General features: G+C 47.0%; 2 protein-coding genes across 3 annotated transcripts; both read right to left on the reverse strand.

Annotated features, from left to right (window-relative positions):
* Nucleotides 1-489: 489 nt before the first annotated feature.
* On the reverse strand, nt 490-8,754 carry LOC130374321 (protein ABHD1-like). The gene is made up of 9 exons (XM_056581038.1): nt 8,007-8,754; nt 7,678-7,838; nt 7,319-7,501; nt 6,581-6,626; nt 5,111-5,223; nt 4,392-4,565; nt 4,152-4,200; nt 3,596-3,761; nt 490-2,330 (listed from the first exon to the last, which is right to left on the reverse strand). Exons 1-9 carry the CDS (start codon nt 8,121-8,123, stop codon nt 2,125-2,127), a joined length of 1,215 nt encoding a protein of 404 aa, XP_056437013.1. The 5' UTR covers nt 8,124-8,754; the 3' UTR covers nt 490-2,124.
* Nucleotides 8,755-22,452: 13,698 nt separating this feature from the next.
* On the reverse strand, nt 22,453-27,036 carry LOC130374303 (WD repeat-containing protein 20-like). Of its 2 annotated transcripts, none has more exons than XM_056581008.1 (4): nt 26,690-27,036; nt 25,155-25,337; nt 23,551-24,999; nt 22,453-23,249 (listed from the first exon to the last, which is right to left on the reverse strand). In XM_056581008.1, the coding sequence occupies exons 1-4, from the start codon at nt 26,936-26,938 to the stop codon at nt 23,193-23,195; spliced, it is 1,938 nt and encodes a 645-aa protein (XP_056436983.1). In that variant the 5' UTR covers nt 26,939-27,036; the 3' UTR covers nt 22,453-23,192. The 2 variants fall into 2 exon arrangements, with proteins under 2 accessions (XP_056436983.1, XP_056436984.1); XM_056581009.1 differs by having other exon boundaries at nt 22,453-23,401; nt 26,690-27,035.
* Between the last annotated feature and the right edge of the window lie 623 nt (nt 27,037-27,659).

Genomic DNA, 27,659 nt, shown 5'->3' on the forward strand with positions numbered 1-27,659 from the left:
ACACACCTCATCGAGAGGAGGATACAGCATAAAACTGTATCACACAGAGACTCTTCATCTTCTTCTGAAGCAGACCTTCCACGGAGGCGAAGCTCCGGACGAACCATCAGCGCTGATTAGGGACTTAGACATATTCGATTTCTCACGCTTTATGACTCTGTATAACCGTTGCCACTTTACTTAATAAATCCAAGGTCCTCGTGCCGACAGACTTTATTACCTCTCCGTCTCATTTCATCTGGTCCAGTAACTAGACAGACCGTTTTTCCCAACATTAATCAATCTCCAAAACACACTGGCGAGCTGCAGCAAGTTGCTGTGATAAAACATGGGTATGGGTCGGGTCTGCTCACGGTGTGAAGGAACGCGCCCGGGTGACCGGCAACAAGGCCTGTCGTGACCTTTTCCTGCTCTGAGGTTAAAGACGTGCTTTAAACAAGCAACCCAAAAGAAACAATGGTATGGTCCTTGAAGGGGTGTGTTGACAGCAGAGCTGAACAGGAAGCGGAGGGTTCAGCCTGCGGGGAACGCAGCCCGATAAGGAGAGAGGATGCGGTTTCTCTTCTTGTCTTCGTGCATGTGGATGAAATCGAAATAAAAGACGTGAAATATGATTCTTATTTTATTTCAGTTAAATAGTTTACAGTTTAATATTTTTTACATTTTTACACATGACAAATAGTGGTCATTGTGAGAGAAGTACATTCAAGTGCTGCCAAGCTGGGATTGATATTGCAATGGTTTATAGGCATTAGCAGGGCTGGTGTATTTCATTTGTTACAAAAATAAACACATAATGCAGGACGGAATTGCATGATTCTGAAGTGGTTATAATGCCCGTGACAACTGGTAGTGCAAACATTTGACAGCTTCCTAGTATCTCACTTCCCCTTCCAATAGGCTATAATGAGTTGTACTTCCTCTTGCAAAGTCTGGCACGACAACATGTGCACGAATAAACAGAGCAAAACAGCAGCCATGGTGACAGAGGCACACATTCATGGTCGTAAATGCAGTACTGTGGATGATGTACAAGAGAATAAAACCCTGAGAAAGGCCACAGTGGTCAAACTAAGGAGAATATGTGTACCTTTCACTAAATCATTTATTTTATTAATAATTAATGTAAATACCATATTTATATTAGATACTTATTTTGGTGTCTACCGATACATTCAACACGTAGTATATACATGTATTATACACGGGTTAATTATTAGCCGATTTCCTAGATATTTGATTTCTAGGAAAACATTATTTGTCAAACATTACAAGGAAAATAAATGATTACAGCATTCTGTTTCAATGAAAGACATAATGTCACGTCAATGTCATGAAGTCACAGAAAAACATTGGCGAACATATTGGCGAACAGCAAGGGCTTCTTTGGAAAAATTATTAAAGACGATTAAATTGCATTGACATCAGAACCCCACAATCCAAATGGGCATTTAATAAAAACGCTCTGTAAAATCGAACAAACTGCTTGTGTAAAGAATCATGGAAAAAGGGCTTTATAGCAGTGAATCTGAGGCTGTGTTGGTGGGGAGATGGACGGTGGGGAACCGCAGACACTACAGTTCACATTCTGAGGCACCTGAATGGTTCCTTCTGTGCGTGGAGACAGAAGCTCAAAACCAGGCCGTTTACCGCTAAGGTAAAACAATGCATGAGCGAAGACGCTATGAAAGTTGTGTAACATGAAGAATATATAATAACAATAATAATATAAGAATTATAAGAATAGGAATTACATAATTATATCATTATACTACTTATAATAATACAAATAATAAGGATAAATATAATTATTATTATATCATAATAATCTAAAAAGAATCTCCTAATATTAATAATCATACAAATAATGACAAAAATCACTATTATTATATCATAATAATATCATAACACAACTTATAAAATTGAAGAAAATAATAATGATAAAAATAATAATAATTATATCATAATTATATCATAAGAATCATATCATAAAATAAATATTAATAATACTACTACTTTAACTACCAGTACTACTACTTCTACAAATAAAATAATACTGATCATACTAATAAAGCTGTTTCTGTGTGTTCCTGGGTCCTAACCCAAACCCATCCAGTCGGGGGGTCAGGCACCCACCTCCTGCCGCCTGCCACAGGCCTGCACCAGCTCCTCTGTGTGCTCGAAGCCCGCCTGCATGAACTGGCCGGCCAGCCGGTCCATGTAGCACTCGCCCCGGGGCAGCAGGCCCTCCAGGAAGCCCAGGTGGCCCCCATGGGCCGTCACCAGGAGGGCGATGTTGGTCAGGTGCTGCACCGTCGCCATGGGGAGGCCTGGGAGGGGGGGGGGGGAGGGGGACGGACGGACGGACGACAGTCAGGGTCAGGCAGGTTTAGATAAATGACAACCATGGATGCAACTGATTTTTATTAATTTGTCAGATTTGTTGCAGCCGATAAAAGACCAATATAGTAAATTACTTGTTTACGATGCAGCCAATAAGCACTTACTCAAAGACATATCAAGATTAATGCAGAAAGGTTGTTAAGGAAGTGCCTGGAGTCGGCTTAGCTCAGGAGGTAGAGCAGTTGTCTTGTAACTGAAAGGTTGCTAGTTCGATCCCCAGCTCCTCCTAGCTGCGTGTCGATGTGTCCCTGAGCAAGATACTTAACTTTTACTGCTCCTGACGAGCTGGCTGTCGCCTTGCGTGGTTGACTCTGCCGTCAGGGTGTATTAACCGATGTAAGTCGCTTCGGATAAAAGCGTCTGTCAAATGCCCTAATTGTAATTGTAATTATGGAATGAGTAAGAGCTATGTCCATGGATGCCTACAGTCACTCCGTGGACATCAGGGGATCCGAAACAGAGACAATTGTGTGGGATTTCGTACTGGTGCCCAACTGATATATATCGGTCATACGATTTTATCGTCTAATATTCGCCTCGCACAGATTTATCGGTCTCTGCGTGTATGTTTACCGATATGCGGCGATATGAACATTTTATTTGAGCACATCCATGTTAAACACTCCCAACACTAATAGTTGTACACGTTTTTTTTTACTCATGGTTTAACGCAGGGGTTCTCAAAGTTTTGACAACTGAGGGCCAATTTAGGAACCCAAAATTTGACTGAGGGCCGCCAAAGGAAAAAAAAAATTGGCGGGAAACGCCGTCAGCATCCCAGTGGTCAAAAAAAACATTGCACCGTGGACCTCCGGGAGTGAGGTCAAGTGAGGTCCAAATCACGAAAATGAGGTTAACCCTTTCAAAGTAATGTACAGTTGGATTAAAACTAGGAAATGTAAAAGGATTTAATTGAAAACTAGAGAGAGTCGAATTTTCTCTTTATATTTATTTATATTTGTTTAAATTAATATTGATATAATAATAAAATAAAAATAAAATTATTATTATATTATTATTATTTTTTATTTTTTATAACTTACATAATTATGTATGTCGTTGCGGGCTGCCAGGAATGATTCCGCGGGCCGCCATTGGCCCGCGGGCCGCACTTTGAGAACCAATGGTTTAACGCAATGTTGCCTGAATCATCCCCCCCTTCCCTGTGTGTCGTAGACCCCGCTCCACTCACTGCTCCCGGGACACAGGGGGTCATCAGCAGCGTTGAGGCAGAGGACGGGTGTGGCGGTCCTGGGGAGTTTGATGTCTGGGTTGGCCTCGCTGTAGTAGTCGGCGCACGACTTGTAGCCGTTCACCACAGAGGTGAAGCGCTCGTCGAACTCACGGATGGTACGCGCCTGGACGGCGCCAGAGAGATTAGAGAGGAAGAGTCATCAAGATGGGATGCGTTATGAACGTAAAAGGGAGTTACGTTGGCATTTACATAGAGGGCGTTTAGCAGACGCTTTTATCCAAAGCGACTTACAATAAGTACGTTTGTTAGAAGAAAGAGAAACAACAATATATCGCTGACGCTAAAGTACGGATGTTCATAGAAACAAGTGCCAAGCACTAACAATCGCTTGGTTAACCCATTCCACCTATACAACCTATATACAACAAATGCTGCACGATGTTTAATACTATTTAATACTACAAGTGCCAGTAAGAGTTTAATCGTGAAAAAATGAGCTTATTATTAGGAAAGCATGCACTCTGGGAATGCTAGGACGTGGAAAAGGCCATACCTTCATCACATGGTCTATGTCAACCACTTTGTCCAAGACCTTACGGTTCCTTTGAAAAACAAAGCATGACATCAGAGTCCTGAGTAAGACGTGGGACGGATTCTTTGAAGGGATGGCTGGGGAGAGGGGCGGCTCGTCTTAGGGTTAGGGTTAGGGTTTGGGTTAGGGTTTGGGTTAGGGTTTGGGTTTGGGTTAGGGTTTGGATCAGGTATGGCTGGGGAACAGGGCGGCTGGTCTGACCTGCTGATGGCGTTGCAGAGGTTGGCGGCCAGATGGCGGTTAAAGAGCAGCCAGTTGATTGGCCGCTCCACCGACTCGGCTGACTTCTGGGTGTTCCAGCAGACAGACAGGGTGAGGGCCGCCACCAGGCCGGACCGGGGGCCCTTATCGGCCAGGTAGTTCAGCACCAGCATGCTTCAGAGACACAATAGGGTGAGAAAATATTGTATAAAAGATATTAAACAAAGGTTTAGTTTCCATCCAATTTATCTGTTTTTGTGAATTGCTCAGTTAGAACCTGATTGGTCAATCTGTTAATTGATCGGGTTAGGGTTAGTTGATCGGTCGGTTATAAGCGGTTATTCCCAGACAAACACAAGAAAATTCCTAAATAAACAAATTGGGAACGTTGTATACCTACATACACTTCAACGTGCACATACACTCAAAAGGACAACGAGAAGACAACACCGCTGCTTACCAGGGAAATCACCATGGACAGTAGAACAAAGAAATAACAACACGACAGACACACTCCTAGCAACTATTCTCCAGAGTACCAACCCAGCCAAGCATTCCCAGATCTTAGGAATGAGAGGCGCCAGGAATTCCAAGGGGGGCAGATTTCAAAACTGGGGCTTTGAGGTAATTTCATCTGGAATAATTGACGGTGGATTTATTTATCCTGAAGTCACAAGGTTAAAAAAAGAGTCAAAACCAAATCTAAAGGGGACACTTACCCGCCCATAGAGACCCCAACGCCCAACAAGGGGGCATGGGGGAGTAGAGCTTTAACGTGGAGGATCACATGATCCAGGTCTGCAGTATTGGCAACACAGAAGGTGTAGGGTGTCTGGGGAAGAGGAGCATGAGGTCAGGGGGATCGGTTTTATTGTTGAAGGGTGGAATTACTATAACCACCCGCTGGCTGCCTTCACACTGAAATGGATGGTTGTTGGAGAAAACACTGCTGACATTCATTAGCTTCGCATCATGACAATTTAGTGTTTTTAGGGCTTTTTAGAAGTGCCTTCAATGCAGTCCCTTACAACAGTGAATCAATGTATTGATGTATTGATGCACTGATGGATTGCTTGGATACACGATTCCTTTTGTACCATCGTCGTTCCGTCTACAAACCATGCCCACTTCCAATGCATTATAGGGTATTCCCGTTTCAATTTGAAGTGGAGGGATTTTTGACTGCAACGAAATCGTTACTGCAGATGGTTGAAGGGTTTTAAAATAGACATAAGTAAGAGTAATGTGACATGGACAGTGACTTTTTAGGCGGGAGGGCCATGTTGTCCTCTGTCCTTAAACCCTTTCAAAGCGAAGGGGACATTTAAAACCACTTAGACTGATCCGGAGATGTACTCGAGTTGAAACGATGAGTTTGTTAGTTGTTGTCGTCGCTAGCATCGGCATGTTGTCAACGATTCAGGCTGACCCTCCCGACAAGCATGGAGGTGATTCTTAATTATTCATGATCACGGGAAGAGTTACAAGATACCGAAGATGTACTTGAACACTTATCACTTCACCACACTTTATTACTTGTACATTACTTGTTTAATTTCTCTACTAATTATTCCCAGATTTTTTTTAATCTATTATTGTGGTGCTGCTACTATTTTCATTTTTACTTATTTTTTCTTTTACATCTTGTACGGTTGCTGCTTTGTGACTGTTCAGCTACCAAGCCTAAGAATTGTTCTATTGTGTAATGGTACGATAAGATGTACGAAGAGAAACTCTGAATCTCTGAAGGGAGGAGTACTGTACACTATGTATTGTTTGTCCATAAATGCACTGTAAGGCTTTGATGTAGATTTACATTGAAATTCTGACAGTAATCTACTGTATATTATACAGTAAGATTACTTTAAATAATCAGTACCTTACTGGCAAAACTGCTGCCAGTACTTAACAGTACTTAAGTTGTACAGTGTGGGCGCAATGGATGAAGATACGTTGTTTGTCAGACGATGGACTAAGCTACTGGTTTGTTTGGTAAACATAACCATTTCCTGAGGCTACACGAGCTGGAACATATTTCATCTCTAGTTAGGAAACTGGTTTGAGGGATGACACTGGGTCATGGGTTCGAACCATTTAGGCACATTTTGTTGTTTGTTGTTTGGCCTCACACGGAACACACTGCATATTTACTAACGGCGGTTGAAGCTCTACATGAACACTGGACTCACCAGAAGCTCCTCACCATCGAAGCCTCGGTTGGTGAAGACCACACACCTAGAGAGAGGGACGTGTGGGAGTATAACTTCAATCTCGGGCCTGAACACAGGCGCCAGAAAACCAAATTACATAACATCTCGTCCCTGGGTCGTCTGTCTGTCCCTCGGTCCATCTGTCTCCTGGTCTCTGCCATGCCCGCAGGACTGGGTCGGTATCAAAAAATAATACATGAGAATAAATAATAATTATTCATTAAATTATATCATATATATTTTAAATAGAAAATTGTATTAAAGTGCTTTTTATTGCATAAAAAAGTCTGCCTCCCGTTCTACTAGTTTTCGATAACATGCCGGTCGTGGCCTCGACAATAGTGACATACGATACAAAGGTCAATACAGCGTCTATGAATATATGTCAAAGGTCTCTTCATCAGCGTGTGGAGCTGAGTCGGTCCCCAGGTGATATGGTTCACCTGGGCCACCTTTTTAAGTCCTGCGTCATCACTCTCCCTCTCTACCCTCCACCAGCAGTAAGGCTGCCACCACTAAATGGTGGGATCAGCTTTGCATCCTTGTATAAACCCTTTGGTTTACACAGGTTTGCTTTCTGTTGCTGCATGCTATCCTCTGAATGTCATCTGAATGGTGCCCGTAGGACCACAACGTGGTTGCTCACTGTGCAATTATTTAGCCACCATACACATTGACTGAATGAAGTTTGGGCGAGGGGGATCGGTCGCCCCTGACCTGTATCCACGTCGAGTGGCCTGGCTGACCACGTGGTACACGTAGAGCTGCTGGCTGTTCCCAGTCAGCCCGGGCAGGATGAGGACGGTAGGGCGCGTGGCGGACGAAGGGTAGGCCTCGCTGGACACGTTGTCCACCCAGTCCAGGGAGATTCGACCGCCATCAGCCGTCCTTAGCGCCTCACTGTGTATAGGTCAGCAACAATGCTGTTTAATCCCACACATAACACCTTCAAATCCTCTTCAAGAAGATTTGACAGTGAACCCCAGATCTGAAGGATGTATTGCCAGGCTCAGCCAGATCGAGAAACATAGGATATAATAGATAATATAGGGTCTCAGTCAGAAGAGGGGTCCTACTTGCGGTAGGTGACACGGGGTTTGGACTTGATGAGCAGCGGGAGCAGCGTCTGGAGCCGTCCACCCCAGCACCAGGGCGTGGGACAGAAGCGGTGAACCACTGCGGGGCAATGCTTGTGGAGGAAACCCCGGAACGCATCACTACACACCAGCACCGGTGCCTGAATCACAACACACCGCATATCATTTCAAATAGGATATCTGGACGGATGGATCAATAGATCAACTGCACAAATTAACGTGAAGTGGGTCGTACCCGATTACCGGCTAACACAGACAGTAATCCGCTAGAAAAATGGTGTGACCGCTCTCCCCAGCCTCCAACTAACCTGGCATTTGCGAGCCCATAGGTAGTACATTAGGACGGCGCTGCAGAGGGCTAGGGTGACAGGCCTGGGGAGGTACCTGCATATCCCCGTTACTTCCAAATGGGATGATAGAAGCATGACAAGGGCGATGCTGCCGAGGAGTACCGAGAAACGCTCCTAACAGTGTCTTCGTCAGACAGCAATGAACGGCACGAGTGGTTCCAGTTGGCATTTAACCAGACGCAGAGTCAAACCGACTATCACGAAAAACCGTGATAACGCATACTCTCACTTCATAAGAGTAATATCATATTTTTGTTATGAGAAAATGTCTTTGCGATCGCGTCTCCCTCCCGGCACGGCTCTCCTCCTCGGCGAGCGGACTGGGTAGTACTTGTCTCAGAGCACCGGGGTGTTGCTGAAGGTGATCCTGTCAGCTGCTCCTTGCCTACCTGTCAGACGGGTTCTCCTGACAGGACGTGAGGAGGGACCGAGGACCTCTTGACTCGCCACGGACAGGTGTGGAAGTAAGAAGATACGAGCGGAAGAGCGCGTCTGCAGTAAGGCAGGAGTCACGGGGGCTGCGGGGGCTTTAGACTCCGGAGATGATCCGGACTTCTTTCCGTCTACCCCGGAGCCAGGGCTTTCTGTGAGCTGTTTAAGCTGTTTTTGATTAAGAACATGGCAGGGATCAGATCAACCACCCGGGAGAAAATGTGATGCTTTAAGGAACTAAATGGACCAAGCATTATCCAAAACATATAACGGAAACGGAAATCTATCGAGTCTCTCCCCGACTCTCCAGCATCCAAATAATATCAATAAACAAATAGGCTAAATAATAAATAAGCAATTCAATGACCATTATCAAAGCTAATAATAGGCTTTGTTCACTGTATAATTGGTAAAACGGTTTAGTGAGGTTTCGGGCAAAATACGGTGTCCCTTTTGAGTTTGAATGAGTTTGTGTGATTGCTTGTGTGTTTAATCTAAAGAAAATAAAAGTTGAATAAAGAATTGATTGAACTGTATTCTAAACTATCCATTTATGTTTAGTTTTAAACCCTGGTAAACCTCAACAGTCAGTTACTGTGGTTCGTTTGTTCGTCTGCAGGTGGAGCCACAGCTCAGTTAGCAGAGGCTGCATTGCAGTCGACGCGTATTTATACGTTGTTATTTTATTTAAACAAAAATAAATAAATACAATAAGATCATCTTATAAGATGATCATCTTATAAGATGATCTTATTGTAGGCTATTTATTTTGTAGGAATTCGCTATCAAATATATGTTGCGGTGGGTATATTAATAATGGGACTTGAATAACATTCACAACGAATATTAATAGTTTCATTAGTCAGTTTAATCAGTAGGCCTATATTAATATGTGACTGCACACAAATGTGTCCACAGACATGGTGACTAATATATGATAGTAAGCATTGTTGGCCCTTAACACTAACATTCAGAAACAACACTGCCTCAAAAGGCTATTGGCTTAAGCAACACAAGTAGAGGCATATACTATTCCCTGAACTTTTAAACGTTGCAAACTTGCAAAAACATAATTCTATATTTATGTGGCATTCAGTCCAATGCTTAAAATATATCTGTGGCATTCAGTAGGCCAATGATGTGGTAAAGTGTGTTAAGTATGACCAAGTGTTTCTTTCTGTTCAATAGATAGCACTTTATCAATCCCCTGTAGGAGAAATGTGTTAATGTTTGTCCCTATAAATTAAAACAATAATGGTAAAAAAATAAAAATACAAAACATGACGGTAACTCTAAAGTCAAACCGTCCAATCTGAAGGCTCTACTTAACCACTCCCCCTACTCACTTCCACCAATGCAAAGCGAACAGAACTGAGTAGGGGAGGGCGTAGCCTAACTTCTTTGTGAACGATCGACCCAACCCAACGCAAATTAATATGAACATGTATGGGCTTTAATAAAATCCCGGACGATTTTGAAATTCCGCCCGGACATTTTTTTGTTAAAAGTGTCTCAAAAAGAGGGCATGTCTGGGCAATAGTGGACGCCTGGTCACCCAACGTACGGGGAACCAATTTGATTCCTACCTGTTCCACTGTTAAATAGCGGCGCAAGTTGGTGGACGCTATCCTGGTAATTTCTCTGCATGAGGAACACGAAGTGTGGCGTGTGAATGAGTTGAATTGCGTGTGTCTCACGCCGAATGTGTGAGACTTGAGAGCCTTGCAAATAGTTTGGGTAGTCCAACCGCCATTTGGCCGGGGCTGCACGCTGTTTATGCCGAGTCACCACTGTCCTCAATCGAACCGCCAATCTAGGCTTGTCCGGGTGATGCCAACACTATTGAGTTTTGGTATAAAAATACACATACTGTACCCCTGAAGTCTCCATAAAGACGTTATAATACAGTATCAAAATATGCTGCCAATATTCTTACAATGTAGCCTACATGGAGGGAGTAGTAGTGTAAAATAACATGTTTCTTTAGGGGGAGCATCGTTTGATAGAGGCAGTTGATCAACGGATTAAATACGCTACCAAACACATAAGGTAGCACTTGTAGAAATGGTAGCATGATTCGATACACTCTGATACTGTAGGCCTATAATTAAGTAATTATTGGAGATTTCAGGGGTACAGTAGACCTACAGTATGTGTCTTTACACCAATACTACACCGCCGCAGCAACCATGAGGAAGCAAAATCGGCACAGCCCTGCCGTCATATCTGAGGCAAGTAAACAATCAAGATTTTAAAGAAAATGGACGTCTAGAGGGGATTTAGTTAGCCTACTGCAGAGGTTTAGGCTAACTTTTTCTCTTTAGAAAAGTGTTTCAGGTCATTTCTTGTCCAATTTAACTAGAGCCTACATAGTAAACACATACAAGAAATAAAATGTCAACCTCAACAGAAAAGATTAGGTACCGCTGTTTTGCCAAGGCTGCACTGTAACGTCTATTCACGGATGCAAACCCACTACTGAGCGGCACGGGGGCTTTGACCTGCTCCGTTCCCGACCTGGGCCCGTACACCCCTCCTTAGACGACCTGGTGGTCCAAGGCTCCCCCAGAACCACCATATCGATACCGAACTTAAAATGGACACCCGTTCAACATAGTCCGGTACAGTGCAGAGCTCCTCAGCTCAATCGAACCGCCAACCTCAGCCTCCCAGTGACTTGGATTAGAAGCACTCGCCACCGTGCCCGGCAGAGTTGTTCTGGAAGGAATTGAGTGACATCGCCGACACAGCCCTGCCGTCATATCTGAGGCAAGTAAACAATCAAGATTTTAAAGAAAATGGACGTCTAGAGGGGATTTAGTTAGCCTACTGCAGAGGTTTAGGCTAACTTTTTCTCTTTAGAAAAGTGTTTCAGGTCATTTCTTGTCCAATTTAACTAGAGCCTACATAGTAAACACATACAAGAAATAAAATGTCAACCTCAACAGAAAAGATTAGGTACCGCTATTTTGCCAAGGCTGCACTGTAACGTCTATTCACGGATGCAAACCCACTACTGAGCGGCACGGGGGCTTTGACCTGCTCCGTTCCCGACCTGGGCCCGTACACCCCTCCTTAGACGACCTGGTGGTCCAAGGCTCCCCCAGAACCACCATATCGATACCGAACTTAGCATGGACACCCGTTCAACATAGTCCGGTACAGTGCAGAGCTCCTCAGCTCAATCGAACCACCAACCTCAGCCTCCCAGTGACATGGATTAGAGGCACGCGCCACCGTGCCCGGCGGAGTTGTTCTGGAAGGAATTGAGTGACATCGCCGACACAGCCCTGCCGTCATATCTGAGGCAAGTAAACAATCAAGATTTTAAAGAAAATGGACATCTAGAGGGGATTTAGTTAGCCTACTGTAGAGGTTTAGGCTAACTTTTTCTCTTTAGAAAAGTGTTTCAGGTCATTTCTTGTCCAATTTAACTAGAGCCTACATAGTAAACACATACAAGAAATAAAATGTCAACCTCAACAGAAAAGATTAGGTACCGCTGTTTTGCCAAGGCTGCACTGTAACGTCTATTCACGGATGCAAACCCACTACTGAGCGGCACGGGGGCTTTGACCTGCTCCGTTCCCGACCTGGGCCCGTACACCCCTCCTTAGACGACCTGGTGGTCCAAGGCTCCCCCAGAACCACCATATCGATACCGAACTTAGCATGGACACCCGTTCAACATAGTCCGGTACAGTGCAGAGCTCCTCAGCTCAATCGAACCGCCAACCTCAGCCTCCCAGTGACTTGGATTAGAAGCACTCGCCACCGTGCCCGGCGGAGTTGTTCTGGAAGGAATTGAGTGACATCGCCGACACAGCCCTGCCGTCATATCTGAGGCAAGTAAACAATCAAGATTTTAAAGAAAATGGACGTCTAGAGGGGATTTAGTTAGCCTACTGCAGAGGTTTAGGCTAACTTTTTCTCTTTAGAAAAGTGTTTCAGGTCATTTCTTGTCCAATTTAACTAGAGCCTACATAGTAAACACATACAAGAAATAAAATGTCAACCTCAACAGAAAAGATTAGGTACCGCTGTTTTGCCAAGGCTGCACTGTAACGTCTATTCACGGATGCAAACCCACTACTGAGCGGCACGGGGGCTTTGACCTGCTCCGTTCCCGACCTGGGCCCGTACACCCCTCCTTAGACGACCTGGTGGTCCAAGGCTCCCCCAGAACCACCATATCGATACCGAACTTAGCATGGACACCCGTTCAACATAGTCCGGTACAGTGCAGAGCTCCTCAGCTCAATCGAACCGCCAACCTCAGCCTCCCAGTGACTTGGATTAGAAGCACTCGCCACCGTGCCCGGCGGAGTTGTTCTGGAAGGAATTGAGTGACATCGCCGACACAGCCCTGCCGTCATATCTGAGGCAAGTAAACAATCAAGATTTTAAAGAAAATGGACGTCTAGAGGGGATTTAGTTAGCCTACTGCAGAGGTTTAGGCTAACTTTTTCTCTTTAGAAAAGTGTTTCAGGTCATTTCTTGTCCAATTTAACTAGAGCCTACATAGTAAACACATACAAGAAATAAAATGTCAACCTCAACAGAAAAGATTAGGTACCGCTGTTTTGCCAAGGCTGCACTGTAACGTCTATTCACGGATGCAAACCCACTACTGAGCGGCACGGGGGCTTTGACCTGCTCCGTTCCCGACCTGGGCCCGTACACCCCTCCTTAGACGACCTGGTGGTCCAAGGCTCCCCCAGAACCACCATATCGATACCGAACTTAGCATGGACACCCGTTCAACATAGTCCGGTACAGTGCAGAGCTCCTCAGCTCAATCGAACCGCCAACCTCAGCCTCCCAGTGACTTGGATTAGAAGCACTCGCCACCGTGCCCGGCAGAGTTGTTCTGGAAGGAATTGAGTGACATCGCCGACACAGCCCTGCCGTCATATCTGAGGCAAGTAAACAATCAAGATTTTAAAGAAAATGGACGTCTAGAGGGGATTTAGTTAGCCTACTGCAGAGGTTTAGGCTAACTTTTTCTCTTTAGAAAAGTGTTTCAGGTCATTTCTTGTCCAATTTAACTAGAGCCTACATAGTAAACACATACAAGAAATAAAATGTCAACCTCAACAGAAAAGATTAGGTACCGCTGTTTTGCCAAGGCTGCACTGTAACGTCTATTCACGGATGCAAACCCACTACTGAGCGGCACGGGGGCTTTGACCTGCTCCGTTCCCGACCTGGGCCCGTACACCCCTCCTTAGACGACCTGGTGATCCAAGGCTCCCCCAGAACCACCATATCGATACCGAACTTAGCATGGACACCCGTTCAACATAGTCCGGTACAGTGCAGAGCTCCTCAGCTCAATCGAACCGCCAACCTCAGCCTCCCAGTGACATGGATTAGAGGCACGCGCCACCGTGCCCGGCAGAGTTGTTCTGGAAGGAATTGAGTGACATCGCCGACACAGCCCTGCCGTCATATCTGAGGCAAGTAAACAATCAAGATTTTAAAGAAAATGGACATCTAGAGGGGATTTAGTTAGCCTACTGTAGAGGTTTAGGCTAACTTTTTCTCTTTAGAAAAGTGTTTCAGGTCATTTCTTGTCCAATTTAACTAGAGCCTACATAGTAAACACATACAAGAAATAAAATGTCAACCTCAACAGAAAAGATTAGGTACCGCTGTTTTGCCAAGGCTGCACTGTAACGTCTATTCACGGATGCAAACCCACTACTGAGCGGCACGGGGGCTTTGACCTGCTCCGTTCCCGACCTGGGCCCGTACACCCCTCCTTAGACGACCTGGTGGTCCAAGGCTCCCCCAGAACCACCATATCGATACCGAACTTAGCATGGACACCCGTTCAACATAGTCCGGTACAGTGCAGAGCTCCTCAGCTCAATCGAACCGCCAACCTCAGCCTCCCAGTGACTTGGATTAGAAGCACTCGCCACCGTGCCCGGCGGAGTTGTTCTGGAAGGAATTGAGTGACATCGCCGACACAGCCCTGCCGTCATATCTGAGGCAAGTAAACAATCAAGATTTTAAAGAAAATGGACGTCTAGAGGGGATTTAGTTAGCCTACTGCAGAGGTTTAGGCTAACTTTTTCTCTTTAGAAAAGTGTTTCAGGTCATTTCTTGTCCAATTTAACTAGAGCCTACATAGTAAACACATACAAGAAATAAAATGTCAACCTCAACAGAAAAGATTAGGTACCGCTGTTTTGCCAAGGCTGCACTGTAACGTCTATTCACGGATGCAAACCCACTACTGAGCGGCACGGGGGCTTTGACCTGCTCCGTTCCCGACCTGGGCCCGTACACCCCTCCTTAGACGACCTGGTGGTCCAAGGCTCCCCCAGAACCACCATATCGATACCGAACTTAGCATGGACACCCGTTCAACATAGTCCGGTACAGTGCAGAGCTCCTCAGCTCAATCGAACCGCCAACCTCAGCCTCCCAGTGACTTGGATTAGAAGCACTCGCCACCGTGCCCGGCAGAGTTGTTCTGGAAGGAATTGAGTGACATCGCCGACACAGCCCTGCCGTCATATCTGAGGCAAGTAAACAATCAAGATTTTAAAGAAAATGGACGTCTAGAGGGGATTTAGTTAGCCTACTGCAGAGGTTTAGGCTAACTTTTTCTCTTTAGAAAAGTGTTTCAGGTCATTTCTTGTCCAATTTAACTAGAGCCTACATAGTAAACACATACAAGAAATAAAATGTCAACCTCAACAGAAAAGATTAGGTACCGCTGTTTTGCCAAGGCTGCACTGTAACGTCTATTCACGGATGCAAACCCACTACTGAGCGGCACGGGGGCTTTGACCTGCTCCGTTCCCGACCTGGGCCCGTACACCCCTCCTTAGACGACCTGGTGATCCAAGGCTCCCCCAGAACCACCATATCGATACCGAACTTAGCATGGACACCCGTTCAACATAGTCCGGTACAGTGCAGAGCTCCTCAGCTCAATCGAACCGCCAACCTCAGCCTCCCAGTGACATGGATTAGAGGCACTCGCCACCGTGCCCGGCAGGAGTTGTTCTGGAAGGAATTGAGTGACATCGCCGACACAGCCCTGCCGTCATATCTGAGGCAAGTAAACAATCAAGATTTTAAAGAAAATGGACATCTAGAGGGGATTTAGTTAGCCTACTGTAGAGGTTTAGGCTAACTTTTTCTCTTTAGAAAAGTGTTTCAGGTCATTTCTTGTCCAATTTAACTAGAGCCTACATAGTAAACACATACAAGAAATAAAATGTCAACCTCAACAGAAAAGATTAGGTACCGCTGTTTTGCCAAGGCTGCACTGTAACGTCTATTCACGGATGCAAACCCACTACTGAGCGGCACGGGGGCTTTGACCTGCTCCGTTCCCGACCTGGGCCCGTACACCCCTCCTTAGACGACCTGGTGGTCCAAGGCTCCCCCAGAACCACCATATCGATACCGAACTTAGCATGGACACCCGTTCAACATAGTCCGGTACAGTGCAGAGCTCCTCAGCTCAATCGAACCGCCAACCTCAGCCTCCCAGTGACATGGATTAGAGGCACGCGCCACCGTGCCCGGCGGAGTTGTTCTGGAAGGAATTGAGTGACATCGCCGACACAGCCCTGCCGTCATATCTGAGGCAAGTAAACAATCAAGATTTTAAAGAAAATGGACATCTAGAGGGGATTTAGTTAGCCTACTGTAGAGGTTTAGGCTAACTTTTTCTCTTTAGAAAAGTGTTTCAGGTCATTTCTTGTCCAATTTAACTAGAGCCTACATAGTAAACACATACAAGAAATAAAATGTCAACCTCAACAGAAAAGATTAGGTACCGCTGTTTTGCCAAGGCTGCACTGTAACGTCTATTCACGGATGCAAACCCACTACTGAGCGGCACGGGGGCTTTGACCTGCTCCGTTCCCGACCTGGGCCCGTACACCCCTCCTTAGACGACCTGGTGGTCCAAGGCTCCCCCAGAACCACCATATCGATACCGAACTTAGCATGGACACCCGTTCAACATAGTCCGGTACAGTGCAGAGCTCCTCAGCTCAATCGAACCGCCAACCTCAGCCTCCCAGTGACTTGGATTAGAAGCACTCGCCACCGTGCCCGGCGGAGTTGTTCTGGAAGGAATTGAGTGACATCGCCGACACAGCCCTGCCGTCATATCTGAGGCAAGTAAACAATCAAGATTTTAAAGAAAATGGACGTCTAGAGGGGATTTAGTTAGCCTACTGCAGAGGTTTAGGCTAACTTTTTCTCTTTAGAAAAGTGTTTCAGGTCATTTCTTGTCCAATTTAACTAGAGCCTACATAGTAAACACATACAAGAAATAAAATGTCAACCTCAACAGAAAAGATTAGGTACCGCTGTTTTGCCAAGGCTGCACTGTAACGTCTATTCACGGATGCAAACCCACTACTGAGCGGCACGGGGGCTTTGACCTGCTCCGTTCCCGACCTAGGCCCGTACACCCCTCCTTAGACGACCTGGTGATCCAAGGCTCCCCCAGAACCACCATATCGATACAGAACTTAGCATGGACACCCGTTCAACATAGTCCGGTACAGTGCAGAGCTCCTCAGCTCAATCGAACCGCCAACCTCAGCCTCCCAGTGACTTGGATTAGAAGCACTCGCCACCGTGCCCGGCAGAGTTGTTCTGGAAGGAATTGAGTGACATCGCCGACACAGCCCTGCCGTCATATCTGAGGCAAGTAAACAATCAAGATTTTAAAGAAAATGGACGTCTAGAGGGGATTTAGTTAGCCTACTGCAGAGGTTTAGGCTAACTTTTTCTCTTTAGAAAAGTGTTTCAGGTCATTTCTTGTCCAATTTAACTAGAGCCTACATAGTAAACACATACAAGAAATAAAATGTCAACCTCAACAGAAAAGATTAGGTACCGCTGTTTTGCCAAGGCTGCACTGCAACGTCTATTCACGGATGCAAACCCACTACTGAGCGGCACGGGGGCTTTGACCTGCTCCGTTCCCGACCTGGGCCCTTACACCCCTCCTTAGACGACCTGGTGATCCAAGGCTCCCCCAGAACCACCATATCGATACAGAACTTAGCATGGACACCCGTTCAACATAGTCCGGTACAGTGCAGAGCTCCTAAGCTCAATCGAACCGCCAACCTCAGCCTCCCAGTGACATGGATTAGAGGCACGCGCCACCGTGCCCGGCGGAATTGTTCTGGAAGGAATTGAGTGACATCGCCGACACAGCCCTGCCGTCATATCTGAGGCAAGTAAACAATCAAGATTTTAAAGAAAATGGACATCTAGAGGGGATTTAGTTAGCCTACTGTAGAGGTTTAGGCTAACTTTTTCTCTTTAGAAAAGTGTTTCAGGTCATTTCTTGTCCAATTTAACTAGAGCCTACATAGTAAACACATACAAGAAATAAAATGTCAACCTCAACAGAAAAGATTAGGTACCGCTGTTTTGCCGAGGCTGCACTGTAACGTCTATTGACGGATGCAAACCCACTACTGAGCGGCACGGGGGCTTTGACCTGCTCCGTTCCCGACCTGGGCCCGTACACCCCTCCTTAGACGACCTGGTGGTCCAAGGCTCCCCCAGAACCACCATATCGATACCGAACTTAGCATGGACACCCGTTCAACATAGTCCGGTACAGTGCAGAGCTCCTCAGCTCAATCGAACCGCCAACCTCAGCCTCCCAGTGACTTGGATTAGAAGCACTCGCCACCGTGCCCGGCGGAGTTGTTCTGGAAGGAATTGAGTGACATCGCCGACACAGCCCTGCCGTCATATCTGAGGCAAGTAAACAATCAAGATTTTAAAGAAAATGGACGTCTAGAGGGGATTTAGTTAGCCTACTGCAGAGGTTTAGGCTAACTTTTTCTCTTTAGAAAAGTGTTTCAGGTAATTTCTTGTCCAATTTAACTAGAGCCTACATAGTAAACACATACAAGAAATAAAATGTCAACCTCAACAGAAAAGATTAGGTACCGCTGTTTTGCCAAGGCTGCACTGTAACGTCTATTCACGGATGCAAACCCACTACTGAGCGGCACGGGGGCTTTGACCTGCTCCGTTCCCGACCTGGGCCCGTACACCCCTCCTTAGACGACCTGGTGATCCAAGGCTCCCCCAGAACCACCATATCGATACAGAACTTAGCATGGACACCCTTTCAACATAGTCCGGTACAGTGCAGAGCTCCTCAGCTCAATCGAACCGCCAACCTCAGCCTCCCAGTGACATGGATTAGAGGCACGCGCCATCGTGCCCGGCGGAGTTGTTCTGGAAGGAATTGAGTGACATCGCCGACACAGCCCTGCCGTCATATCTGAGGCAAGTAAACAATCAAGATTTTAAAGAAAATGGACATCTAGAGGGGATTTAGTTAGCCTACTGTAGAGGTTTAGGCTAACTTTTTCTCTTTAGAAAAGTGTTTCAGGTCATTTCTTGTCCAATTTAACTAGAGCCTACATAGTAAACACATACAAGAAATAAAATGTCAACCTCAACAGAAAAGATTAGGTACCGCTGTTTTGCCAAGGCTGCACTGTAACGTCTATTCACGGATGCAAACCCACTACTGAGCGGCACGGGGGCTTTGACCTGCTCCGTTCCCGACCTGGGCCCGTACACCCCTCCTTAGATGACCTGGTGGTCCAAGGCTCCCCCAGAACCACCATATCGATAGCGAACTGAGCATGGACACCCGTTCAACATAGTCCGGTACAGTGCAGAGCTCCTCAGCTCAATCGAACCGCCAACCTCAGCCTCCCAGTGACTTGGATTAGAAGCACTCGCCACCGTGCCCAGCGGAGTTGTTCTGGAAGGAATTGAGTGACATCGCCGACACAGCCCTGCCGTCATATCTGAGGCAAGTAAACAATCAAGATTTTAAAGAAAATGGACGTCTAGAGGGGATTTAGTTAGCCTACTGCAGAGGTTTAGGCTAACTTTTTCTCTTTAGAAAAGTGTTTCAGGTCATTTCTAGTCCAATTTAACTAGAGCCTACATAGTAAACACATACAAGAAATAAAATGTCAACCTCAACAGAAAAGATTAGGTACCGCTGTTTTGCCAAGGCTGCACTGTAACGTCTATTCACGGATGCAAACCCACTACTGAGCGGCACGGGGGCTTTGGCCTGCTCCGTTCCCGACCTGGGCCCCTACACCCCTCCTTAGACGACCTGGTGGTCCAAGGCTCCCCCAGAACCACCATATCGATACCGAACTTAACATGGACACCCGTTCAACATAGTCCGGTACAGTGCAGAGCTCCTCAGCTCAATCGAACCGCCAACCTCAGCCTCCCAGTGACTTGGATTAGAGGCACGCGCCACCGTGCCCGGCGGAGTTCTTCTGGAAGGAATTGAGTGACATCGCCGACACAGCCCTGCCGTCATATCTGAGGCAAGTAAACAATCAAGATTTTAAAGAAAATGGACGTCTAGAGGGGATTTAGTTAGCCTACTGCAGAGGTTTAGGCTAACTTTTTCTCTTTAGAAAAGTGTTTCAGGTCATTTCTTGTCCAATTGCCTACATAGTAAACACATACAAGAAATAAAATGCCAACCTCAACAGAAAAGATTAGGTACCGCTGTTTTGCCAAGGCTGCACTGTAACGTCTATTCACGGATGCAAACCCACTACTGAGCGGCACGGGGGCTTTGACCTGCTCCGTTCCCGACCTGGGCCCGTACACCCCTCCTTAGACGACCTGGTGGTCCGAGGCTCCCCCAGAACCACCATATCGATACCGAACTTAGCATGGACACCCGTTCAACATAGTCCGGTACAGTGCAGAGCTCCTCAGCTCAATCGAACCGCCAACCTCAGCCTCCCAGTGACTTGGATTAGAAGCACTCGCCACCGTGCCCGGCGGAGTTGTTCTGGAAGGAATTGAGTGACATCGCCGACACAGCCCTGCCGTCATATCTGAGGCAAGTAAACAATCAAGATTTTAAAGAAAATGGACATCTAGAGGGGATTTAGTTAGCCTACTGTAGAGGTTTAGGCTAACTTTTTCTCTTTAGAAAAGTGTTTCAGGTCATTTCTTGTCCAATTTAACTAGAGCCTACATAGTAAACACATACAAGAAATAAAATGTCAACCTCAACAGAAAAGATTAGGTACCGCTGTTTTGCCAAGGCTGCACTGTAACGTCTATTCACGGATGCAAACCCGCTACTGAGCGGCACGGGGGTTTTGACCTGCTCCGTTCCCGACCTGGGCCCATACGCCCCTCCTTAGACGACCTGGTGGTCCAAGGCTCCCCCAGAACCACCATATCGATACCGAACTTAGCATGGACACCCGTTCAACATAGTCCGATACAGTGCAGAGCTCCTCAGCTCAATCAAACCGCCAACCTCAGCCTCCCAGTGACTTAGATTAGAGGCACGCGCCACCGTGACCGGCGGAGTTCTACTGGAAGGAATTGAGTGACATCGCTGACAAAGCCCTGTCACAATATCTGAGGCAAGTAAACACAATGTAAATGGATTATGATCATTGCTCATTCATATCACTCAGAGAATAATGACAATCACCGCTTCAACAAATTTGAGATATGATCTTCCTATGAAATCTTCATCACAATTCCAAATACTTTGTTAATAACATGGAATTTTCTTTGAGGCTTCATCACGCACATACTTTTACCCACATCTCAGGTAGGTTGTACGCTTTCATTTAAATATATTTAGCTTGTATATCAATACATCAATGCCCGGATTCATGTCTTTAAGTACATTATCTTCTGTCCCGTGGCAGATATTTCACTTCCGCTGTAGCAGATTAAAATTCATTTACATATTTTCTCAGGACAACAGGCAATTTATTTTACTATTATTTTGTTTTAATAAAATTCATAATAAATCACCCACAATTTACTCAAGGTTCCCTATATTTTAAGTATATTCTGCCAATGCTATGATATTGATAAGCCATTTTAGAAGCTTTCCTCAATAGATTTATCCCGCTGTATGATTGACAGATCAGCCAACATGATGGTAGTCGATACTGCATGCAGTTAGTTTGATATAATGTAATGGTCAATAAAGTCACACAGGATGGTCCCATTGGATCCCTTTAAATCACAAACACAGAGTAAAAGACTGGAGATCATAGGCATGGTCAGTCAAAGCTGTTTAATAGGCGTCACATTGAGGAAAAGGCTCCCACTAAGATTTCCTCATGAAGTCGTTCACCTTAAGCACACCCACGCACACACACACACCCCCATCCAGTATTGACAATCGTCAATAATGGACACAGTGTCAACTGACGGTTCACCAGTTCAGCGTATGTTATGAGCTCCCACTGCCCCCATGCACGCATGGCGCTCTATCAGTCGGTCTAAGTGATTTCACATCGATGGTTCTTTCCGAATGGGACTGATGCGAACTGATGGGAGGGGCTATGTTTGCCTTAACCTGTGGTGTACCTGAGCTCTGAGTGATGGCTGAATAAGGGTGCGGAAGACCCGCCTACCTGCCTAGGTCATTAGCATCTGCAGCAACAGGCTTGCTAGTAGTCAGCGCTACCTGTTAAATAAGAGGATTTCATAGACTCTTCTTCTATATAAACATTTCGTTAAGGAAAAATACACCTGAATTCTCTTATATACAACAGAAGACAAAAAAAACATAACCTGCATATTCGTTATTCATTTTTAATATGTATATTTTCTGTGTTAGAAATATCGCTATTTTTTCTGAAATTTACTAGTTTAATAACCATTTCACCCATAAATCATAGAATTACAATATATACATAAATAATACAGAACCCATTTAATCATAAACAATATTAAAATATATGTTCAATAGATACAAATGTTTTTTAATCCTATATTTCAACAACCCTAACAGGAAGTCCTTAGACACTCAGTTGTAAAGCCATTCTCCTCAAACTATTAAGTGCAAACAATTTTTCTAAAAAATAAAGACAAAAACAGATTGCAGCATCCAGCGTCGAGAGCGGGGGGGGGGGGGGGGGGGGGTGGTACACGAGTCATGTGTGAAGTGCTTCTGAAGCCGTCTTTGATTTGAATTCGCTCACGTGTCGACGCACTTCATCCCAAATCGTAAATGAATGGAAAACCCAACAGTAAGACGGACACAACAAACAGTGCAAAATATAGTTAAGATAGGTGATCTGATTAGGTTTGAAAGCTTTTCTGTAGTTGAGGAACAACACAGGGATGAGAAGCCACCGCACTCTCCGAGGCCCGGGACTAAAGCGACCCCTTGCTGTCTTCCCTCATTATCTGCACAGTCCATGGCAGATTAGATGATATAGGTGCAACACACACACACGCACACGCCTTGGTCATCCTGACGTACAATGTAAGCTTGCACAGATGTCAAAGCTTACATGAAGATGTGCCTTGCCTGCTCCTAAACCAACAGGCACCTCAACAGGCCAAGTCTAGCCTATTTCCTAAATGATGCCTATTTGATAACACTCAACACACCGACACACTTCCCTCCCCTTACGATTTCCTAGACCACCTTTCATGCTCACTCCCAAATGCCCTTCTCTCTCTCGGCCAGTAAGCTGCAGGTTTCGACCAGTTTGGCCAATTATTTGCTATTGAATGTAAAGCAACCCGAGTGTCGGGGCGTCCTGGCGGCGGCGGGGACGGCGCTCGCGGTGTGTGCTAACGGAGCAGCGCTGCGGGGCCTGGCCCGGATCAACACCCTTAGTCGGGCTGTGGAGCTGTGGACCAGCAGCACCTGGGCTATACTACGGTCCCTCTGGGAGGGGTGGCCGTGTGGCTCTGGGATGAGAGCAATCCCTGTGGAAAGACAAGACAGGCAGAGACACTTTGATAACCAACCAGGCAGTGATTTTCTTTTTATACATTAAAAGGTGAGGGGTGTAGTTGGCACACAAGTGGGAGGGGGGTCATCATCCGGAAAGAGGCAAGTCTTCAACAGCCGTTCAAACCTGCGGATCGAGGAGTATCGTATTGAAGGAGTTGAGGAATGGAGAAGCGTTTAGTCGGGGTGTGGGTGGGTGGGTGGGGTGCCTGGATGACTCTAGGGGGGGGGGGGGGGGGGTCACATCACCGAGTCCACCACGGGCCTGTCACTCACCACTTTCCCGGGCCGGGCCCATGTGCAAACAAAACCTTCCTGGCACGCTGTGACCAGACAGTCCTCCAGGAATATCAACACGGTGAGTCTCTCGTGCGCGATCTTCTTGCACACCAGCGGCTCCAGCAGGGGCACCTCCTCCATGCGGGGGCACAGGGTGGTCCCCAGGGTCTTTGCCGCGTCGGCCTTGGCCGTCCGCGAGGAGCTGAGCTGGTTGAGCTTGTCGCTGCTCTTGCTGTTGATGTGCCCCATGCTGTGGTTCCTCTTGTGGTCCTTCTCGTGGCGGTCCTTGCGCGAGTCGTGCAACGACAGCGTGGCGAACTTGCTCACCCCCGTTGCGATGAAGGTGCTGTCTATGATGCTGCCGCCCTTGCTGGCGGGGGTGGTAGTGGTGGGCGTGGGCGTGGGCGTGGGGGTTGCCGTTGTGGTGCTGCTGTTGCTGCTCGGGTGGCTGTTGGGTGTAGTGCCCCCTTGGGGGTTGGAGTGTGGTAGGCTGTTAGACCGCGGCAGGGTGGCCGGAAGGGAATTAGTAGTGTTGCCACTGTTATTACCAGTGCTCCCCGTATTGCTGCCATTCGTCCCGCTCGAATTGCCGGCGGCGGCGGCGGCGGTGGTGGTAGCAGCGGTGACGGTGCCAGCCGCAGGGGAGCTGGTGGCACTCATGACATTCGTGTGAGTCCTGGTCCGAGATAGGGGAAGATGTGGGAAGAGAATGTCCTCTGTGAGGTCCCACAGACACATCTGTGTGTCCTGGCCCACCGAGCCGAAACGGTAGGTGACGCTCACCGGCCTGCCATCCGTCGAGTTCCTCTTGGAGAGCCGCGACTGGGCGCTGTTGGCCCGGTCCCGCCCCACCCCAAAGTTAGTCTGCTCGTGGTACTCCTCGTCGCTGCCACTGAACTCCGCCGGGAGGTCGCTGTCCTCCACGCTGGTGGTGCAGTGGTCGAACGCCACCACGCTCACCCACGACTTGTGCCCGTGGCCGCGCGCGATCACCCTGCAGTCCGAGAACGACCACACGGTCACCAGGTCGTCCTCCCCGCCGGCCACGATGTACTGTCCGTCGGGGCTCCAGCACACGCAGAGAAGCCCGCCGAAGTAGCTCTTCATGGTCCCGTGGAGCTCGGCGGCGTCGAAGCCGAACACGCGCAGGAAGCCGTCCTGGCTGGCGCACGCCAGGAACTTCCCGTCGGGCGAGAAGGCGAACTCGTTGAGGGCGCCCTCGCCCACCGTCCAGCGAAGCAGGGGGTTGCGGGCCGACTTGCTCTTGCAGGTGTGCACGGCGTAGTTCTCCCCTTGCTTGAGCAGCTGGTAGTTGGGCGGCGTGGTGCCGCAGGTGTTCTCCACGTTGTAGAGGTACATGCTCCCACTGGAGTGGGCCACCAGGAACAGGCTCTCGGAGCCGGGGACCCACCGCACGCAGGTGACCCGCGACTTGTCGATCAGCCTCTGGGTGGGACGCAGAAGGAGGAGGACGTACACGGGGATGGGTTACTAATGAGGAGGTGACACGATTTAGAAGATTCCCCCCACACACTAAACATGAATATCAAGCATTCAGAAGCCACAGTGAATTGGATGCGACAGGCTTGAATAGCACCCACTTCTTCGTTGAATAGCTTGCTGGTTTCCTTCTTTATGGGGTCGATGAGCTGCACCTGGCCGGCTGAAAAGCCCACAAGCAGGGAGACGCTGTCAGCTGTAGCCGTGAGGGGGTTGAAGTCGTGACATGTCGGCTGCGTTCCTTTGTATATCCTCTTATCTATCGGTTTGCTAAGATCAGCAGCCTGTGAGCGAAAAAACAAGAGCAACAAAGAAATGTCAGGGGAGTCTATGGCAGAGGTTCTTCGTTTTTTATTAACAATGTCATACCTCAATGTCTTGCATATCATAAGGAAGAGGCAATGAAACAAAACATCCCTATTCCCACGACGGCAGCACCACAGCTGGCTTTTCGTTACAATTAAGCTAACAAGTATGGGCTTGAAAGGCAGCTCTATAGACTCATTTTGTCATAAATTAAATTAAGCATTCTGCACCACTCTACACATGACACTAATCAACAACATTGCAAGTGCATACAAAGAGGTCTAGCTGCAATGACATCATCACTGCAAATCAAACCACTTGGTTCACATGGCCAGAGAGTGCAGAAATAGTGAGTCAGCCTCCATCACAACTAAACATCCTCCAAAACAGCATTCAACATTCACAAACAAACATTCAGTGTGATAGCAAAATGCGCCTTTTTAACTACCATGGAGACACAAATGCCAACTTGGCATGGAGACTGCTGAATAAACAATTAATGCCAACAACATATCCCAGAGCTGTCCACCAAGGTTAAACCAAGTCATTAGGGGAAGCCACCCCTTCCTTGTTTAGACCCTGTCATGTTACATAAGCAAAGTGAGACGCTGTCCACCCATTGACTATAAACACGGGAAGCTTTGGGATGTCTAGTGAGCCCAGCCGCAGGCGACTAAGAGGACGTCTCGACCTGTTAATCGCCATTCCCTCCCTGGAGTGACCTTTCATGACACCATAAGGCTTATCGGATTGCTCTTAATTGTGATAACCTCACCACTTTTGCACTTCTACGGACAGCTTGGGTCATCCACTTTGCATCTCTGCATGCATTCGGTTTCACAAAGATCAATGTGCGTCAAGTATGATCAACTTGGATAAATTGACGCTTGAAACATTGACCCCTTCAGAGACTCAACAGAAAGTTGCTCCCACATGACCCAACGCTGATGTGTGAAACAAAAAGCATGCCTACGCAAAGACGACGACCCAGGCTGTCCGTGGAGGTGCAACAGTGGCGGGTCTGTCTGACCCCAATTAAACCCAAACAAATGAGTCCTATATTTCAACGAACAGGGCGCACTACGGGGGGCACGTCGACCACAGAGGCTGCGACGCGGACGTCCTGGTGAAACCTTCCTGGAAGAAACCAAAACAAACAGTGACGGAGTGACGGAGCTGGGGGTGAGCTGTCTGGCCTGGTCCGACCATCTGCGCACTTTATCCACACAGCCCCCCTGAGAGTGACCCCTGACGGCCCCGTCAGCCGGATGACATGGTCGGCTGGGGCTGGGACACGGGGGATAGTTTGTGGGACGCAGTGACGGGTTACCTTTCGGACGCCTTTGTAGATGTAGAAGTAGAGCTCCCTTCCCACATTGAAGCAGATCCTGTCGCCGTTGCCCGACTGGTCGTTGACGTTGACGAACGACACCTTGACGGGGTTGGAGCCCTGCGAGTTGAAGGGCACTCTGTTCGGGCGGCTGTATTCCGAGTGGGTGAGGAGTTTGTAGACGCCTTCGCGGGTCGTGAATTGAGTTTTGATTTCGTTCGTCTCCTTCCCTCCTCCCTCCGCCGCCATCTTGAAAACTGGCGTTCATGCCGCTGAGCGGAGCCCGGATCTTACGCAGTGCGCAGGCGCGGCCGTAGTGGAGAGCGCGCAGGCGTCCTCTGCTTGTTTGTTTGTTTGTTTGAATAGTGTCTCTTGGAAATGTGTCTCAGAGCCGTGTGTGTGTTATATAAGGCGTGATGCATGCACTTTAATGTTCACAGAGAACTGAAGTAATTCCATGAAGTAGGGGTCGTTTGGGTGTCCAATCGTAATGGTGGGCCTATCTGTCCCAGTCCCCCCCCCCTAATTTGGACCTGGGCTGGTGTGTTAATACCCTTGGCTGGTAGCCAATGTAATTATCATTGAAAATCTCAACATATACATTGTCTAATCCTTTTTATTGCTTGAGTTGAAATGGTAGGCTTACTCGTGATACTTGGATAGACCAAAATAATCGGACTAAAAAAATATAATCTCAATGTCATCTCTTGTGTTACACAAGACAGTGGTACAGTCTGCATGCAATCAACTGGAAATATATTATATTGCAGAACCAGTCATAGAGCATACGACAACGCCATCATTTGGTAAACAAAAAAAAAGATCCAGTTAAAACAGCTACACTAGACCAGAACCTTCTAGTCATTTCTACAGTTCTACTGGCCTTCATAAAAAATATTTACAAAAGAAAGTTTTCCAAATCATTGTCCTCATAATTATACCCATAGCCTATATGTTAAGTAATACGCAG

This window comes from Gadus chalcogrammus, chromosome 21 (genome assembly GCF_026213295.1).
Source record: "Gadus chalcogrammus isolate NIFS_2021 chromosome 21, NIFS_Gcha_1.0, whole genome shotgun sequence".
NCBI lineage: Eukaryota > Metazoa > Chordata > Actinopteri > Gadiformes > Gadidae > Gadus > Gadus chalcogrammus.